The 20753-nt window shown below is 38.7% G+C and overlaps 1 protein-coding gene across 1 annotated transcript in view; it reads left to right on the top strand.

The window, feature by feature from the left end:
• LOC136884791 (neurobeachin-like protein 1) overlaps positions 1 to 20753 on the top strand; it is a 128465-nt gene that overhangs the window by 72204 nt on the left and 35508 nt on the right. The window contains exons 9-12 of the mRNA XM_068230034.1: positions 276 to 390; positions 8649 to 8780; positions 11677 to 11785; positions 15910 to 16019. Of these exons, the coding sequence (XP_068086135.1) occupies positions 276 to 390; positions 8649 to 8780; positions 11677 to 11785; positions 15910 to 16019 (466 nt within the window). The remainder of the gene's footprint in view (positions 1 to 275; positions 391 to 8648; positions 8781 to 11676; positions 11786 to 15909; positions 16020 to 20753) is intronic.

The raw sequence follows: 20753 nt of genomic DNA, 5'->3' as shown, positions 1-20753 counted from the left end.
ATTGCAACTGTGTTTGTTGTTTTAAATAATGTTTCACGTGCATATGTAATTTGTGACTGGGTGACTGTTTTGTAGTGTTCCAGTTTAGTTGCTATTGAGAGACACTTTTTATTATACGTATTCTTGGTAACGTGCTATGCTGTAACTGGTTGTATAACTAGTTACCAGTAAACTTTTTATTAATTTTCACTACTTTTGTTCAAGTTTGTCACCTCATTTCTCATAACTTAATTACACTGAACTACTGGACACTGGTATGCTGTGTTGTGTTGCAGGTACTATCGCCAAGTTCCACTACGGCACTCACTACTCAAACTCAGCTGGTGTACTGCACTACCTGGTGAGGGTGGAGCCTTTCACATCTTTGCACATAGAATTGCAAAGTGGCAGGTAACCAGTCATGTTTAATCTTTCTCTCTAGTTCAGATGTTACCCTGTAGAAATCCATAGTTTTATATACATATCCAATTAAGAAATGATATACTAAAATATTTTTGATAATGATTGAGGTCTGGTGGGACCAAAATTTAACGAATTGCTGTTTTTCATATTTTGATGTGCATTGATGCTCAGTCTTGAGAATTTCATAGCCAGCTTCACGAAAATAAAAGTTTTATAAACTCTGGTCCAGTTATGATTGTTCGAGTACCTGTCTCACCAGTTACATTGCCCACCACAGGTACATGTATTTTGTATCCTCTGGGCCCAAGAATAATTTACACCCCCAGTTGTTTGTACATCCCTTCAGATATGTATTCAGTAAGCATAATATAAAAAGTTGATACACAAAAAAGCATTAAAAGGTTCTTGAAAAATACAATAAAGTTGGAAATCATCAAAGCAAATAAATGTACAAAGAATACACCACAATATTGGTATCAAGCTTCCAAGTACAACTTATCACTGCAGCAACATAGAACTGTACTATGCAAATTATTTTATTTTGCCTTTTACTAGCAAACACACTAATCACATTTTAAAAATCCACACTATGGTCATTTTTGTTGATAATATAGCCAGGTGATTCAAGAGCTCCTGAGTTTGAGATGAATATTCGTTTAAACATGTGCTATCTCTAGGAATTTGCAACCTTGGGGCTAGGTCCATGTGGTCTGTGCATAAATACAGGCCTGGCCCAGCATTTTCAAGGGTCCACTACTGGCCTACAAGTTCAAGACACATTACAATATTTTCCCGTGTGAAAACATTCACTTCTGTATGCAGAACATTTTCCTACATCATACGCATGCATACTGCCTGAAGCTGCAATGCAGTGATATACTTATAATTGCTTCTTACATATTATTTGTGATATTTGAAGTCATTTCTTTTCAATTTTGACTCAGTCAGTTTATAACTGTTAAATTCTTCAGCCTGTCAAAACTGATGTATGAATAAATAAATTTAGAAACTACTTGACAAATAAAACATATGATAATAGAATTATACTTGAAAAAAAAAGGCACTTCATCATTACATACTACCTCGGCTACAAACATCAAATTTTTAACTTCATTTCCTTTTATTAATTTTTTTGAAATAGGTCATTATTTTGCTTCGAGTTTGCAGTTGAACTGCAAGCTGTGGAAATGAAGTTGTTTAGATCAATTGTACAGAAAACAAGGAAGGACAGAATTAGGAATGATCAGATACGAAGAGACCTGCAAGTCAACCTGACCATGGAAGAAAGGCTGAGTGTTGCAAGACTGAAGTGGCTAGGACACGTTAAGCAGATACAGATAACTCGAACACCAAGGAAATGTTTTGAAAAGATCATTCCAGGACAAAGACTAATTGGACGCCCTAGAAAAAAAGTGGTGAGATCAGATAAGAAAAGACCTAGAGAAGAGAGGAGAAACATGAGATGCCCTAGAGACAAAAGAAGCATACCAGGACCGTCATAAATGGAGGCACATCATTCTTAAACATCCTACCTGGCTCGCTGGAAGGAATTCATGATGATGATGTCATTTTGATGTCATATGTATCCATGGAGATCAGTAAAAGTATTCAACAGGGAAATGTATTCTACCAGAGTGTGAGAAACCTGGCGTGGAGGAAGTAAGAACCAATTAATTTATGCATTTATTTATTTCATATGGCAAAACAAGGACACATTATAAATACATATAAATACATATTTCTTAAATAAGTATGTAATTTACAGGTCAGCATTCAAAAACTTAATGTCCAGACTTTTCAGCCAGTCCAACGAAGTGTGAAGAGGTGATGTATAGGGCTCAAGCTCTTACAAAATATCAAAGGGCAAAATTTCTGCATAACAATTCAGAAAATATGAGTGAAATATGTAATTAAATACTATATTTAATATTTATAAAATATGTAATGGTATTTATGCACTAAATTTACAAAAATATTCATGTACACCTTTTATTATGACTTATAGTTAGTACATGAGACAATAAAATTATTTTAAACACCTGCGTTTTTTATGACAAAATAATTGTTGTTGCTTAGATAATTTATATAGTCTAATGCTTTCTAATTTTGACAGTATTACATAGTCATTGATGCAACTTTTAAAAGATAAAACTAGCTGGTGAAATATCTTCCAGGGCTCTTCTTATTCCTCATTAAATGATCTTGCAAACAGATAGAGAGTTTGAATAACCTGGATTTCATTTCAAGACTGCATAGAGTTTATTAGAAACTCTGTCCAATGAAAGGCATATTTGAGAAAGGATGCAGTTGTATGTAGTTCAGGCACTCAGACCTTTGTATTTCACAGACAAAGGGTTAGAATTCCCAATTTTAAAGGAATGTTGAATCCAACATACGTAATTGGAATATATTCTATATGAGATGAAATTCGCCAATTATTGTACTATCACTCACTCAGCAGGCTTCTATGGGACATGAAGATCCCGCGCCGATCTCACAAATTGCTTCCACTGAACTCTGCTTTGGGTGAGTTCTTGCTAGTTGTTCACATTCAGACGTCTACATAGCTTGGAGATTTTTATTTTCCTGGAGCTACGTGGTCTTCTTCCCACTGGTCTTTTCCTGTTAGTTCTTCTTTAAAGATTCGTAAGACCATACTATCATTTTCCATGCATAGAAGATGACCAGCCCATTGAAGTCTTCTGGAATTGATGATGTTGATTATTGGTGCTTGCTGTGATAGTGAGTGTATTTCTTTATTTGATCTCTTATTCCAGGTTTGAGATATAGAATCAAAGTACAGTCCAAAAATTTTCCTGTAAACTTTTTGAAAACCTGCAACTGATGCTCTTCTTTTTTTTAACTCCATGATTCTGAACCATAAGCTAGAACTAGCCTGATGACAGTATTGTATATTTTCAGTTTTGTATTTCTCATCAAAAATTTTGATCCCAATAGAAGCTGTAGAGAGTAGTATATCTTGTTAGCATTCTGTATTCTAATTTTGATTTCCACTTCTCTTTGATTCTGTTCACTAATCAGGAACTTATTGCACTCGTCATCGTCGTCGTCGTCATCATCATCATCATCATCATTGTCCCACTCCAGTCGCCCGGGTGTGGTTAACTTATTGTTCTATAGTCTGAAAATTAAAAAAAACTGGTACATTTGTAAAAATATGTAATATTACTAAAAATATGTTAAATGAAACTGAAGTATAACCATATCAATTTTCTGAATGGAATATATAATTACATAAGAATCCAGGCCCTAGTAAAATGTACTACTGCCTAATACTGACATATGCAGTGAAGATAGGGAAATAAAATCCTGGCCAGTGAGATGGGTAAAACTCCAGCCCTGGAGACAAGATTTTTCTAGCGTTATAAGTAAGTGGAATTTAATGAAATCTTATTTGGAATGCATCTCAGAGGAGAGATGTGTTCATAGCGATGTCCAGGAACCCACCATCCCGCCCCAAGAACTACATTTACTTTTATAACCTAATGGAGAATATCACACGCCATTTTCATTGTTGAAGTCGCTACTTGCATTCCAATTTGCCAACATAAAGTGGCAGGTGATCTCATTCCCATCAATTATGATAATCATAATCCGTTACCAACCACCCCAGCACAATAAAACCAGCCCTTTGATTATCCCTATATTACAGGTTTTGTCCAAATCCTATCCTAACTGTCTGCATGGCAAGAACCAGACCAGACCAATGGTCTTGCCCAGGTCCTGTCCTAACCGTCCGCACAGCAAGAACCAGTCCAGACCAGTCATGGCCTGAGGCCACTTTGTGGCTTGTCCCTATATCAGACCAATGGTGTAACAATAATCACCACCACCACCATATATCGAAGCACCACTCATTCATTAGTTCTTAAATAGAGAGGTTGGCAGCATTGAGCACCACTTGACAACATCCCTCCCATGAAGGCCACGAGCGTGTAAACAAACAGCAGTCGTTCCGCGCATGTGAAAGTCTTGTCTCCAGGGCTAAAGTAATGATGTGAAATGAAATGTCTAAGAAGTATGATAGAAAAGACAGGAAAGGAAAGAGGAAGAAATGAAGACATCAGGAAAGAAATTAGAGTTGAAAAGCTTTATGACAGAATGGAGAGGGATAAACTTAGATGGTTTGGACATGTTAAGAGGATGGAAGAGGGAAGGATGCTGAAACAGGTGATGGAGACCCAAGTAGAGTGAGGGAGGGTAAGAGGGAGACCAAGACTAAGGTGACTGAAAACAATAAAGAACAGTATAATTAGGAGAAAGCCAGATTGGAACACAGTTAAGGAGAAAAAATGGTCGTTGGATAGAGGAAGATGGAAAGATGTCATAAACATCCCAACCCAGCAGGAGCTGGATAAGGAAAATGGATTATCATAGTGATGATGATGATGATGATGATGATGATGATGATAATTTCGTGTGGCTATTACTAGCCGGGTGCAGCCATCGTAAGGCAGACCCTCCCATGAGGGTGGGTGGCATCTGCCATGTGTAGGTAACTGCGTGTTATTGTGGTGGAGGATAGTGTTGTGTGGTGTGTGAGTTGCAGGGATGTTGGGAACAGCACAAACACCCAGTCCCCGGGCCATTGGAATTAACCAATTAAGGTTAAAATCCCCGACCCGGCCGGGAATCGAACCCGGGACCCTCTGAACCGAAGGCCAGTATGCTGACCATTCAGCCAACGAGTCGGACCTGATGATGATGATGATGACATATTCAGAAGTAAGCTGAATGTTGAAAGACTGGTAGATTGAGAAGGCTCTCCTTAGGTTGTTTGGGCATTTCAAAAGAATGAAAGCAGACAGAATTACAAGAGTAAATTTGGAGCAGAGAGGGCAACAGAAAGAGGCCAAGAGGGAGGCCAAGAAAGAGATGGGAGGACCAGATTAAGGAGAATGTTGGAAGACGACAAGTGGAGGTGGAAACCATAAACAAAGAAGAGTGCTAGAAGGAGAGAATGAAATGGAGGTTGGTGATCCACTGCCCAGCCCAGGTGCTCCCTGGACAAAGGTGATGGATAAAGGAGATGTATTCAGGGCCCTGACAGTAACCAGCGGAAAAAATATTTGTACTGTTATGAATAAAACACAGTCAGCTTTATTGCTCTAATTTATTTCAGGATGATGCAATAAATTGACACACAAATTCTATTCAACCATGAATGACTAGACTCCACTAATTGCTGGCTATTTGCATGTCTCTGTTCTATTCACAGCAGGCGGCCACTTAGGTGGTTTACCTCGATGGGCGATAATCCTTATTAACAGGCACATCTAATTGCGTTCACAAGTCAGTCATCCCGAACAGCAGCTGGGTGCAGACAGATAGGTTTGAACTCAGGGCTGCTGCCTCCACAACACACAATGACTGTTCCTTGGTTCAACTCTAGGGATAGTCCAGTAATCCACTGTTAAATACAGAAAGCTACTTAACCCAATGGACTCTCATTGAAATACCCCTGTGTGTCACACTGACTCAGATTTAAATCCTAGTAGAGATGCTGTTTGTGCAGCACAACGAAAAATATATTGTTAAAAGAAAACTATACAAGATATTAACCTAAAATTTTGTAATAAGGTGAATGAATACATGTACTAACCTAAAATGATGTCCTTGCAAGATAGATTTCAAAGCACATTTTAATTGTGGAGGCCTGATGCAAAGATTTTACTCATCATCACTCTATGAGTCACTAGTGATATATAAATTTCCTGACTCATTAACACTATTTGCACTCAACACTTCCTCACACAAATTATCGTCTTCTAATGCCTGAAGATCTTCACTTATATTATCGTTAGAATCACTATTTAAAACACTGTTAATTAACTTCACTAATTATTCGTGTTCCGAAACACGCACGCTGCTAGTTGCCATATTGACTACTAGCCTGAAAGGAATTTGAAATATTTCTGAGTCACCCTATACACGTGTTGTGAAGGTCAAACAAAGGAAAACTTCGACATACCCTCGCATCAACCTTGTAGTATATGAAAATCTTAACGCAAGAGCCATCTCTTGCAAACTGAGCAGACTATAGAAAGATATCTGAGCACTGACAATGCACGGGCCCAACTCATCATCCAAGTTGTAGGCCATGTGCTCGCAAGCGGGTGTGCCTCGTCATCCGAGTTCATTGGGTTAATACTGACAACTAAACAGCAACAGTACAGCACTGCTAGCCAACACTACAATATTCTGCACAACAAACACAGTTCACACTGCTCCAATTCTACTCACATCACTGTTCTGCACACAGAATCCAAGACACTCCAGACACAGTACTCCAAGGCAGTCTACAGTCCATGATATTCCATTCTGTACACAATGATATTCTGACTCCAGTGGGACACTGATGACAGGCAACACTACTACAGCCATCCTCAGTCCAGTCACCAAACTCCAACACATAGAATCCACCTCCGGCTGACTGTTCATGGTTAGCCTCCTCTTTTATAGCTCAGACGATGAGTACCGGAATATTCGCAATGTGGCTAGAGAAGGAACATTCTCGTTGCACCTCCCAGAAATGCACAGGGAAACCAGATGCCAAGAACAACACACGGAAAGACCGGCCGTGCCCTCCAGGCCAGCTGGGAGCTTCCCGGTCATCTGAATCACTAGTCCCTTCCAAGAAGTACAAAAAGAGGCTACCACAAGGCTGGCATATAACAGTACTTATCTCCCAAACATCATGTTTAATTTACTCTTGTCTGTTTCTTTCTAATACTTAAATTGCTGTTAAATTATCATGGTGAAGATTGATGATCAGTGTCCTCTCCTTATAATACAGTGTACTGCTTTATCAAAGTAAATAGAAGTGTAATGTTGCCCCTGATCAAATTGTCATTTTCATTCACAGTTCACTATAACCTGTTGGATAAAAATAACCCTTAATTGTCCAGCTCCATGGCTAAATGGTTAGCATGCTGGCCTTTGGTCACAGGTGCCCCAGTTTCGATTCCCGGCAGGGTCGGGAATTTTAACCAGCATTTGTTAATTCTGCTGGCACGGGGACTGGGTGTATGTGTCATCTTCATCATCATTTCATCCTCATCATGATGCGCAGGCTGCCTACGGGTGTCAAATCACAAGATCTGCATGTGGCGAGCTGAAGATACTGGATAAGTTAAACCTTCGCCCGTTATCTAGTCGCAGGAAAGTAGCCGACCTTAGATTCCTATATAACGCTGTTAACGGTTTATTTCGTTCTCCTGAACCTGCATCTTTCTTTTCCTTACATGTTCCAACTCACAAAACCAGGATTAATCCGCTCCTTCATATTCCGTATTCCCGCCTCTCTCTCGTTCAAAGAAGTTTATTTATCCGCATACCAACCCTCCTTAACTCTTTATCTTTTGACAGGAACTTGAACGTTTTTTCTTCGTATGCCTCCTTTAATCAATTCTTCCTTAACTTAACCTAGTACATTTTTTTCATATTCCTTTTTTCTCTTCTCATTGCTGTTCCCTCTTTTGTACATAAGGTAATATTTATTTACTTATTTTTTACTGTACTATACCGTTACTTATGTGTTACGTCTGTATTTATCTTGCTGTGCCTACCACTAAGTTCTTCTCTTCGTTTTATGTTCAATCTTCAGTTTTCCTTGTTGTTTCTTTTGCCTTTATGTTTTGTTGTTAATTGTTGTGTCTCTACAGTTATTTTGTTATTTTGTTAGTTTTTAATTTTTCTCTATTTTTATCATTAGATGTTTTTCTTTCATTGTTCTTACACTTATTTTTTTTATGTTTGCCTTGTGCTACTCCATTGTAAATATATTTTTCATTGCGAAACTCTGTAATTCGGCTTCTCACTGTTTTGGTTTCCCAAATAAATAAATAAAAAAAGAAAAAAAAAAGAACTTGTCCTTGGACACTCCTGGCACTAAAAGCCATACGCCATTTCATTTCATTTTAACCCTTAATTAACAAATATTCTTAGAATGATTAATGAGTAAGTCAGGCAAAGTGAGCCTACAAACAGGAGTAGACTTTCAACTTCTTATTAGGTTGTGTCAAGTACAGATAGGACATGCAGACAAAAGTGGCCAAAACCAAACCCATCCTTTGAATTTCACATACAATATTCTATCATTGAGCTACAATGACCTTGGTCATTGTTGGTCTGTTGTCAGTAGTGAAGCCCACTTTACTCTGTGTAATTTTATTTTCACTTTATACATGAACGAGTTATTCAAGAACACATTTTTTTTGTTTTAGGTTTGATGTGGCTGACAGACAATTTCATTCCATCCCACAGACGTGGAAACTGCTCATGGATAATCCAAATGACGTGAAGGAACTCACTCCAGAATTCTTCTACTTCCCAGAATTCCTGAAGAACATGAACAAGTAAGATTATTTCATTTTTCTTCACTTTTCCTTGAATTAGATCCATTTCCTGCAAGTCATTAGCCGTAGTTCTAACCACGTTAGTGAGCCAAGCTTAAATATAGTTAACAGTTGACTCCACCAGCCAATACTTTTTATTACATTGTAATAATCTTCTTTTTCTTAAAAAAAAGATATAAATTAGGAGTGAAAAATGGTGGATGAATGAAGTTAGAAGTTGTCAAGAAAATAGAATATTAAGGCTTGATAATAATTGGAAATGGAAAATGGTCTATAGCAAATACAAAGAACAAAACTATTAGTGCATTGTCAGTTATTATCATTTGAGTAAAACTATGTCAAACACTGATTACAAAGTGTATAAAAATGTATTTAATGCATTAGGTAAAGCTAGATACTGTACAAGTCAGAGATTTGGGGAGTTGAAGGAAAAGTTTCCACACTTGATGTAATCTCTAGTAAATTTGTTACAATAGTTATGGGATTACCCAGTTGTACAGCAAACTGTGGATTAAAAATGGTGTGCGATGATGTAAGTCTACAGGGAGATACTGTAAAAAAGATAATTAAGTATTTACTAAGAGTGAAGTCGCGATCAGGTGGTGTAATATCTGATCTAGAAGCCTGTATTTTGTACCTCATAGAACGTGGCCTAAATAAGCTGTTTTCTTGGCTTTGATGATGTTTATCAGTTCACATTCAGCTCTAACTCTCCTTAACACTTTAATTTGTTACAAAATCTGTCAAGGGTATTCTGAGCATTATTTTATCTGTTACTACAGTGAAAAGTAATGGTAAGAGTGCAGTTCCTTGTTTCAAACTATTCTGTGGAAATCTTAAAATACATCCTATCGTATGGTTTTATGAAAGAGCTCTCACCAAGAATACCTAATAAAAGAACTAGATGGTGTGCAGAGGAAAGCAGCAAGGTTTGTAACAGGGGATTTCAGGAGAAAAAGTAGTGTATCAGAAATGTTAAAGGAACTTGGGTGGGAAACTTTAATTAAGAGAAGGGAGAAAACTAGACTTATAGGATTATATAGAGCCTATACAGGAGAAGAAGCATGGGGAGATATCCGTGAGAGGCTTCGGTTGGAAAATAATTATATTGGTAGAACTTACCACAAGTACAAAATTAGAAGGAATTTTAGCAGAAGCGATTCGGGTAAATTTTCTTTCATTGGGAAGGGCGTGAAGGAGTGGAACAGTTTACCAGGGGTAGTGTTTGATCCTTTTCCAAAATCTGTACAGATATTCAAGAAGAGAATAAACAACAACAGAGATAATAAATTAAATGTTAGAGGGCATTCGACCAGTGCAGGATATTGTAAATAATAAATGTGTGTGATTAAATTAATTCCATCCCCTGGTCTAAGGAGTTTGGACAGCCCAAGTAGGGGACTTCGAGGGCGGGACCGCTACGGTAGCTGTGGAGGCCCTTCAGGAACTCTGAAAAGTAGTGGAAAAAGGGGGCTCTGGTTAAAACGCAGCAGGTCGTTATGCTACTTAGGTTCCAAAATGGGTAAAATATAAATATGTAAATAAATTCAGTGTTAATTTTAATCTTATACCAGTTGTATAGTATTATTAGAAGTAATTTCACATACCGTACTGTATATGAGTTGACTATGTTTGTAAGATATTATAAGTAGAATTTTGTAAACAATATAAATTTATTAAGGATGATGTGTGTGTTTAATAGAAAAAATTATTAGCGTAAATTGTATAATATTGTATTCTAGGAAATTTTTCTTTGTCTCCTGTTAATTTAAAATTTAGTGCTTGACAGTAATGTATTTTAGTGTACCATTTGCCACCGAGGTAGACACCTCATTTGCAAATAAAGAGATTTTGATTTGATTTGATTTGATTTTGAAAAATATGCATTGGTCTTTTGTTAAACATGCCTGGTTGTAAAAGGGTGAAATGGACTCCTGTAATCTAAAACAACACTTCAAACTTGGGGAGGAAAAAGTAGAATCTTCCTGTTACTGATCTTAATTCACTGACACAACTACCAGATATATCTCACATGCATACCATGCACTTGAGGTCTTTGTCCAAATATCTTGAAACTCTACGATACAATAGAATCTTGATGTGTCGAGTCACCTCAGGAACTATATATTATTTCGAGTTACCAAAATTTTGAGATATAGAAAATTCTCGGTTTTGAGCATGTGTAACCAAATCATATATATCTACGAGTTGATACAGAATTATTTAACCGTTATAAAAATGCACTCAAAGTATTTTAATTGCAATACTTATTATAGCAACTCGTTGAAGACACATTACATACAGTAGAGAAACATGAAACATTCCTCCATTAACACCTTCAGAAAAACCTGTTGGTTTCTTCTGCTTTTTTACAACAACAGTTACTGTTATGAAAACACTATAATTTACACTCGACTGTCTGTATGTAGGATCGAAGAATATCCACTGCAATTGACGCTTATACAGGAGAGGGCTCATGCACCTTCAACTACCTGTTATCAACCCACCAGGGGTGGGCAGATGTAAACAGATCGAGATTGGTTCGGAAAGTGAACTGTAGCCAGTAGTACATTAAGAGATAACAACATACAAACTGTAGATATTGTATTACACAGTTATTGTTGTACAACATTTGAGTTTCAGAATATTTTCAATTTCTGGAGAGGAAATTTTTGCTTTGAGAATTTGAAAAATTTTAATAATCAAATTTTGGGTAATAGATAAATAAATACATGGGAAGAATAAGACAGAGAGCCAAGAAACTGAAGTTACTTTGAGATACAGAAAATTCAAGTAATGGAGATTCGAGATATCAAGGTTTGACTGTATAACTATATTTTTAACCATAATTTCATTGTTGATGAACATTCCTATCTTTAAATTTTTATTTTTTCAGGTTTGATCTAGGTTTGCTTCAAGGTACAAAGGAAAGAGTTGAGGATGTGCAACTTCCAGCCTGGGCAAGCAATCCTGAGGACTTCATATACCTTCACAGGAAAGCTTTGGTTTGTATTTGAAAATCTGCCCTTACTTTGTCTTTGTAGTGTATAATACAGTTTGCTAATTAACAGAGTTGGGAAGTAATTAATAAAAGTAATCAAATTACTTGTAATGATTACTTCTTCAGGACTGAGCTCGATAGCTGCAGTCGCTTAAGTGCGGCCAGTGTCCAGTATTCGGGAGATAGTGGGTTCAAACCCCACTGTCGGCAGCCCTAAAGATGGTTTTCCATGGTTTCCATGGCAAATGCTGGGGCTATACCTTAATTAATGCCACGGCCACTTCCTTCCCACTTCTAGCCCCTTCCTATCCCATCGTCGCCATAAGACCTATCTGTGTCAGGGCAACATAAAGCAACTTGCAACAAAAAAAAACAAAAAAAACCTTCTTCAGGAATTATTACTTTTCACAAAATGTAATATTTACTCATAATTTACTTCTTGAAATACAATTGTACATTCTAATAATCGATATACATCACCCAAATTTGGCAACTTTGGAGTCCCAGCACTCACAAGGATACAATGCACACTTGTTCGTTTATTCACAGCTTGTTATGGTTACTGGTTGAACTTTACAAAATCGTATACTGTGCGCTCAGGAATAGAGCCAGCCAAGGTCAAGGGGTTAAGTAATTTCCCTTCTTGAATAAATATTTTGAATTAATTGATGCTGAAACCAACTATAACATTAATTGTGACCTGTAAGTTTTTGCTTGGGAGCAATCATTCTGAAAGTTGATTTAGTTTCACAGAGTGATGATAGCCATTTATTGTCTATGCTAAAAAACACCAAATGAAGTCTCATTTTCCTTGCAAACTTTAGTATCATTCCAGTCCCACGGGAAACAAATGTCAGCGATTTCCTAAGGACTTGTGTTCTGTTAAGTAATTATAATTGTACTGATTTATTATCATTTGCCAACGGCCGTAGCCGTGTTGAAACACCGGATCCCGTGAGATCTCCGAAGTTAAGCGACATTGGGCATGGTCAGGAGTTGGATGGGTTGCCACGCGCTGTTGGTGGGGGGTAAGGGAATGGAGGAGCGGAAAGGAACTGGCCACCCTACCGCACGTAAACTCCGGCTCAGGAACACCTCTGCGGAGGTTCGGACCTGCCTTCGGGCAGAATAACCCTTACCTATTATCATTTAACATACACTGCATACAAGACAATAAGAAATATATTTACAGAATATACAATGTACAGCATTAGGACCATATTTTCATATTTCGATTGTAAGATTTGTAATCCATGCGACTGCTTCAGGAGTTACTGAGTGGACTTCATCCAAAGAACTGGAGTAAAAGTGTAAAAGGCACTCCTGCATGATATGCTCAACAGTCTTCATTTCAAAACCTTAGCCATATCGAGGAGAGTCTGTCCAATCCCACTGATGTACGTCTGGGCCAGTTTGAGCAGTACCACATTAATTAGTTAATTTTTTATTACAAGTTGCTTTATGTCATCCGACACAGATAGGTCTTGTGGCGACGATGGGATAGGAAAGACTAGGAGTAGGAAGGAAGTGGCCGGGCCCTTAACACGTTGAGTGCCGAGCCGATTGTAGCACACTATTCCATTGGTGCCAGGCATGTTTTTGAATTGCATTCCGCTGGTGCCAAAGCAATTGTACGCGTTGTAGTCTGTTTATATAATCTTGGGATGTATTTATATGATGTACTAAGTAAATTTTATCTCACCATACCATGGTCATGTGTGTCGCCATATGGTGTCACATCAATTTTTAGGAAAGATAAAATATAGCGTGACGCCATATGGTGTCACAGAATTTTTTGACATGGAATGTGCAATACGAATTTTAAATACGGGATATTTATTTGCTAATTCAAATTAACGCAATATTTATGAAAACCTAGTAAAATGCAAAACAAGTACTTATATTACATTACATATTGTTGTGAACAGTTTTCTGATAACTCTAAACAATGAAAATATGCGTCTCGGCACGCCCGAGTTCTTGTTACTCGTTGTAATTTTTCAAACCTTATTGGCATCGTTGTTCTAATATCGTCCTTTGTATACTTGTTTCATGTGCTATTTTCATATTTACGTTTTGCACATCTGATCGGGAAGTTAAGGGGAGCGCGCTAACTATACGGTATCTGGCTGCTAGCGCAGCTCGACGAAGCCCGGTTGCCTCACGACCGCTGCTTCGCTCCTCCCTACCTCTCCGCCACACCCCGATACTCCCGCGGCACTTCTAATTTTATGACTATTTATTTGTTCAATTTTGGTGTTTAAACTTGCGCTGGGTACATGCAGTTTTCACCTTAGCATTCTACTACCTCCCACGAATATTCCTACGAAATTTCAACCGAATCCGAGTGTAACACATGTATGTGTTCCCTCGTAAGATTATTACCAATATCTTCCATTTTTTATATTTTTGCACAACTATATAAACTGAGTGATAATACGTACGTAAAGGAGGAATAAACAATGCCTGGCGCGCTTTCACCTGTGACAATGACCACTGGCCAGTCAGTGGCTTCGGAAGAATACTGTGGTGCCACATGGTGGCATAGAGTAAAAATACATAGCTGGAATAGACCCTGAAGTTCGCCCTTCATGTAGTACCAATTTTACGCGCATAGATGTCACAGCTGATTATCTATTGTGCATCGCCTGAAACTCAACTGTGCCGCCATATGGCGTCACGCCAACTCTGATTTCAAGAACGGTGTGCCGCCATATGGCGTCACGCCATCTCAAATTTGAAGACCACCGTGACGCCATATGGCGGCACGTGGCACCCAACGTGTTAATTAAGGTACACACCAAGCTTGATAGCTGCAGTCGCTTAAGTGCGGCCAGTATCCAGTATTCGGGAGATAGTGGGTTCGAACCCCACTGTCAGCAGCCCTGAAGATGATTTTCCATGGTTTCCCATTTTCACACCGGGCAAATCCTGGGGCTGTACCTTAATGAAGGCCATGGCCGCTTCCTTCCCATTCCTAGCCCTTTCCTGTCCCATCGTCGCCATAAGACCTATCTGTATTGGTGCGATGTAAAGCAACTAGCAAAAATAAAATTAAGGTGTGAAAATGGGAAAACCACAGAAAACCATCTTCAGGGCTGCCGACTGTGGGGTTCGAACCCACTATCTCCCAAATGTAAACTCACAGATGCACAAACCAAATGGCCAATTTGCCCGGTCCACATCGAAGTCTGTTCAATCTTGACCTTACTCTCCGAGACAAACTGAAACTAGCTAGTCTTTTGGTAGGGACACAAATTTAAATAAGGCTATGAGGTGATGTGTTTAACCATTCGTTTCTAAAGGCATTTCTGAGGTTGAACAGAGTAGTTGTAAGATTCATAGCCATTTTACACGTTGGTTTTTAGAATTTTAGCCTAATTGTGGAGAGCTGTTTGACATCATGATGAATAATCCTCCACCACAGGCAGGTAGGTCCTTGCTGTCTTCTGATGTGAGGAGGAGCAATATTACAAAGTACAAGTAGCCGCTGGGAGGGAGTGCAATGTAGGGTATCAGAGATAATCTGCATTGTCTGGCAGAGTTGAACAACATCAACCAGTCAGCAATGGGAGCTGTTCAACAACATGCCTGCACAGTATTCAGCTGGAGAGTATATGATGGCCAGAGCAGTATTTTACTGATTATTTGTTGAAAGTTAATTAGTAATTGCAATTGAGTACAATATTTCTCCTTATATTCGGGAGATAGTGGTTTTGAACTCCACTGTTGGAAGCCCTGAAGATGGTTTTCTGAGGTTTCCCATTTTTACACCAGGCATTTTCCTCTTGCTTCCTACCTACTCCTAACTATTTCCTATCCCGTCGTCACCATAAGACCCATGTGTGTTGGTGCGACTTAAAGGAAATTGTAAAAGTAAAAAAAAAATTTTTTTAATATTTCTCATAAAACTGTAATTCAGCCCAATTACTTTTATTTTGTATTTTTCCCATCACTACTAATTAAACACATTCATTCTTGATCAGATTTTTTCTGTAAGTATGTTTGTTTGTTTTTTTTAATTTTTAATTGAAAATCTCTAGGATGGGGTTGTAACTTGAGAGATATATTCTTAAATAACGTTAACTGGTATCATTAAATATCTAATCCATTTTTTCTTTGTTTTAGGAATCAGAATACGTGTCTGCACATCTGCACGAGTGGATTGATCTTATATTTGGTTATAAGCAGAAGGGACCAAAAGCAGTCGAAGCACTGAATGTTTTCTATTATTGCAGGTGAAGTATCAATAAAAGACTATTCGTCCATGTTTTATTGCTCGCTCTAAATATATCCTTAGTTTGTAGTCGCACTGATAGAGTGTGCACAGGTGCATAAGCCAGTAAACCAGAACCTTGGGACATTGACAGTTGCATAATGGTGAAGTTACTGATTGAGCAGTTGTAGTAAGAGCTCAGTATAGTGATTGGTTTTCTGTAGGTAAAGACACAGAACCTGTCTTGCTTTTGAGAGAACACCCCACTGTCGGCAGCCCTGAAGATGGTTTTCTGTGGTTTTCCAGTTGTTTTACTGTAATTTACATCGATTAAATAAGATGTTGCTTTTCATATACTGGAAGCCTTACTGTAGGTAATCATGTGATGAAATAGACCACTTCTCTGATTGTGTCTGTAAATGGAGAGAAAGCAATCTCTGTGCAACAGCTGTGGAAGTGTAGTGTTTTTAATTTACGGAGGGTCGAACAGCTGTAAAAGTCAAAGATGGAATGGCTATGCTGAATCCGTTGGAGGTGTACAAAGTACAGTGAAACTTATCTCATGCAGCCACTAATCATTCTTCCAAAAAAATGGCTGTTTGTGTGGGTGGCTGATAAATTAATATTGTAAAATTTCAGAATCAGAGAAGTGGTCTATTTCATCACATGATTACCTACAGTAAGGCTTCCAGTATATGAAAAGCAACATCTTATTTAATCGATGTAAATTACAGTAAAACAACTGGAAAACCACAGAAAACCATCTCCAGGGCTGCCGACAGTGGGGTGTTCTCTCAAATGCAAGCTCACATCTGCGTGCCCCTAACTACACGGTCAGTCCAGCGCCGTGGTGTAGGGGGCAACGTGTCCGCCTGCCACCCGGTGGCCAAGGGTCGATTCCTGGCTGGGTTAGGGGTTTTTGATTGTAAATGATTAATATCCATGGCCTGGGGCTAGGTGTTTGTGCCGTCCTTAATATTCCTTTCCTCACATTCAACACTCTACACTCCCTCCATTCCAATTACATGCAGGTTCATATCACATGGTGCAAGCAAGGGAAAAGTTCTATATAGGTCTACACCCTGAGCAAATAACATTTTAAAAAATATAAAAAAAACTACACAGCCAACTCACTCAGTATCCATTTACATACCACACAGTATTCTTACAAAATTTAAACTATGAAACTAATTCACACGCCTTGCTGATACTTTTCTAAAAATTCAGTTGCCTTCAGGAATTTTAGCGTATCTAACATCCAAAAAAACCAAACCCTATGGCACTACAGCCCTTGAAGGGCCTTGGCCTACCAAGCGACTGCTGCTCAGCCCAAAGGCCTGCAGATTACAAGGTGTCATGTGGTCAGCACGACAAATCCTCTCTTCCGTTATTCTTGGCTTTCTAGACTGGGGCCCCTATCTCACCGTCAGATAGCTCCTCAATTCTAATCACGTAGGCTGAGTGGACCTCGAACCAGCCCTCAGGTCCAGGTAAAAATCCCTGACCTGGCCGGGAATCGAACCCGGGGCCTCCGGGTAAGAGGCACACATGCTACCCCTACACCACGGGCCCGGCGTCTAACATATTATACTTTTTTAAAAAGATTATATTGAACCATTAAGAGAATTTTCACAGATTCTGATTTGAAACAGTTCCTGTTATCAGTCCATTGTGCTGAAATCAAAGAAAATAGTCTTTGCACATTTGTGTTGTGCCCTCATTTAGAAAAAAGTATTCTGCAAGTTTTAACTACTCTAAATTACAATCAACTGACTTACGTGAATTGAAATACTTTGCCCATTTCTGACTACAAGGTTGCTTGTTTAATTCGGACTCTCATTAAGGAATTGTTTGAAATTGCTGAATTGATCAAAATATTTCACATCGTCAGTTTCAAAACGTCTTCTCTTCCCGCGTTTCACCGTGAAAATCTTTCTTGTGTGGGAGGTTGGGAGACAAAATTTGATTCACTAAAAAAAAGGACGACATTTTTTTTAAATAATCCACTCAGACCCTGGACAATGGTTTAAAGAGGAGGATATATTCACCATCAGTTAGGTCGGATCTTGATGTCTCAGATTACCATCGCCATGTTTTGCTTCACGGCAAATATCGCCGTCATCACTGCATTTCTCCTTCACGTGAGTGGGCTGAGGTTCAGCCTTAGGTTCGGACGAGGTGAACAACTCACTGGACGTGAAAGACAGACCTCCAGAATAGACATCAGGGCATCAAATTCCGTCTCCCAGCCTCCCTCACAGGAAAGATTTTCATGGCTGAACGCGGGGAGAGAGAAGAAAGAGGCTGGCCGGCACATCACATCCAGCCTCCTGCGTAAAGAAATTTAGCATGTCGCCATAAGAACGGACGAACTCGGGGACTTAAAAAAAAATAGGGAGGCCGGCGTACCATGCAGATTTTCATGGCTGAACGCGGGGAGAGAAAAGTAAGAGGTTGGCCGGCACATCGCGTCCAGCCTCCTGCGTAAAGAAATTTAGCATGTCGCCACAAGAACGGACGAACTCGGGGACTTAAAAAAAAATAGGGAGGCCGGCGTACCATGCCCTGCCTTTCTTGTAAAGAAATTTTCACATCACCACAAGAGCCGAGGAGCATGAGGACATTAAAAAAAAGGGCCTTAGCTTGCAAATACAGAATACATTTTTTAACATCACAATAATCTATATAATTTTTCAGCACCATCCATTTAAAACAGGGTTTGTTCAAATTCTGGTTATCTCCGTTGCTTGTCACGTCAGCTGTGACACATTATCATAGCAGTATTCTGAGGGGGCACTGCTGGGAGAGAAGTATGCAGTACAGAGAGTGGTAAATTATAAGCTATAAATTTCATTTTTGTTTTGTATTGAAGTGCAATTATAAGTATAAATTGACAAGAGGGTCCACCATTCCAATACAATATATCAAGTAAATGATATTATGTAAGTTTGGGACTATTTTCAGCCACTTAGTGGCCATCTTCAGCCAAATAAAAATTAAACAGATCATGTGATAGCTAAAGCATATGTATACCATACAAAGACAGTGTTGTAGGAATAATTATAACATTAAAATATATATAATAACAAAAATTGAGGATATGATCTTCTTGTCATAATATGATGTATTTAAGTTGACTTTGGACCTCAGGAAAAGAAGTAAATCTAGAAATGATAGCCAGAATTAGGAATGAATAAATATACAGGAAAGAAATTAAAAAGGAGAAAAATTATTTATGAGACTCACCTCTAATGTCTGATGTAGAGCAAGCACTGATATGCTGGAGGAAGCAGGCAATGTAAACAAAGGAGTAGATAAGGAGAGGAGGATAGGGGGTAAATAAGGGAAAGGAGAGAAGAGGTGTCTGAGGTTGGGCTGAAGGATGAGGAAAGAATGCTCCTGAGATGGGGGAATACAAAGAGATTATAAAAAGAAAGAATTATTTTTACCTGAGGCATGATTACTAAAGATAGCAATTAAAAGGTCAAATAAAACATTTGATTTCTCTGAAATTTCATTTAGACTGAAGTTAGGATTGAAAAGCTGTTCCAGATGGATAAAACAATTTTCCGTAATATTGAGCAAAGGGCCTTTTTTGGATTTTTATTGTATTAAAAGGTGGACCCTCTTGTCAATTTATTCTTATAAGAGTGGTAAATAGTGTCTGTTATCACAATACAAGACAAGCATAGAATAGCTGCATGTTCTGTACATTCACAATCACATTTCTGTATATCGATACAATATCAATGATTCCATCGCGTTATGAAGAATATTTGTAAAAAACGGAGTAGTAAATCAGATTATCCCAAAATAAGTAGATTCACATAAGGGAGCCTCTGTGGCTCAGGCGGCAGTGCGCCGGCCTCTCACCGCTGGATTCCGTGGTTCAAATCTCAGTCACTCCAGGTGAGATTTGTGCTGGACAAAGCGGAGGTGGGACAGGTTTTTCTCCGGGTACTCTGGTTTTTCCTGTCATAATTCATTCCAGCGACACTCTCCAGTATCATTTCATTTAGTCTGTCATTCATTAATCATTGCTCCAGAGGAGTGCGACAGGCTTCGGCAGCCGGCACGATTGCTATCCTCACCGCTAGATGGGGGCTTCATTCATTCCATTCCTGACCCGGTCGAATGACTGGAAACAGGCTGTGGATTTTAAGTAGATTCACTTAAAAAAGGAGGACATTTCATTTTTTTAAATAATCCGCCCAGACCCCGGACAATAGTTTAAAAAGGAGGATATACCTGGATGAAAGAGGATGTCTGGTCATCCTCTATGGGGTGATCCTGTCAGCTCTGAGCTTCCCTGGTGAATTTTTTCTTTGACTGGAGCTCTCAAGGTGGTCTTAAGCCAGGTACAGATTTAGCAACACCACTTCAGAAAGCCCATTCGAATTTGCCTGTGAATTGATCTCATTGGCTAACTTCAGCAGTTGATAAAATGAGAGCGGCGCAAGACATCAAATTATTTCTCATTATGACCAACCCTTTAATGCTCGTATTTCTGGATCACATTGTTTCCGAGCATCCTGTATAGTACTGCCCTGAGAATAACATTTTCTTAATTCACTTGAAAAATAATACAAGCTTTCAGTGTGGTTTATACTGTAGTGTTTTCCCATATATTTTCAGCAGCACACACTTCAAAATATTCTTAAACTATTAAGATGCAAGACTCTATTCTCACCAAGTCTGACTCATTGGCTGAATGGTCAGTGTACTGGCCTTCAGTTCAGAGAGTCCCGGGTTCGAT

This window comes from Anabrus simplex, chromosome 13, assembly GCF_040414725.1.
Source record: "Anabrus simplex isolate iqAnaSimp1 chromosome 13, ASM4041472v1, whole genome shotgun sequence".
Taxonomy (NCBI): domain Eukaryota; kingdom Metazoa; phylum Arthropoda; class Insecta; order Orthoptera; family Tettigoniidae; genus Anabrus; species Anabrus simplex.
This window is presented reverse-complemented; position numbering and strand designations above follow the sequence as displayed.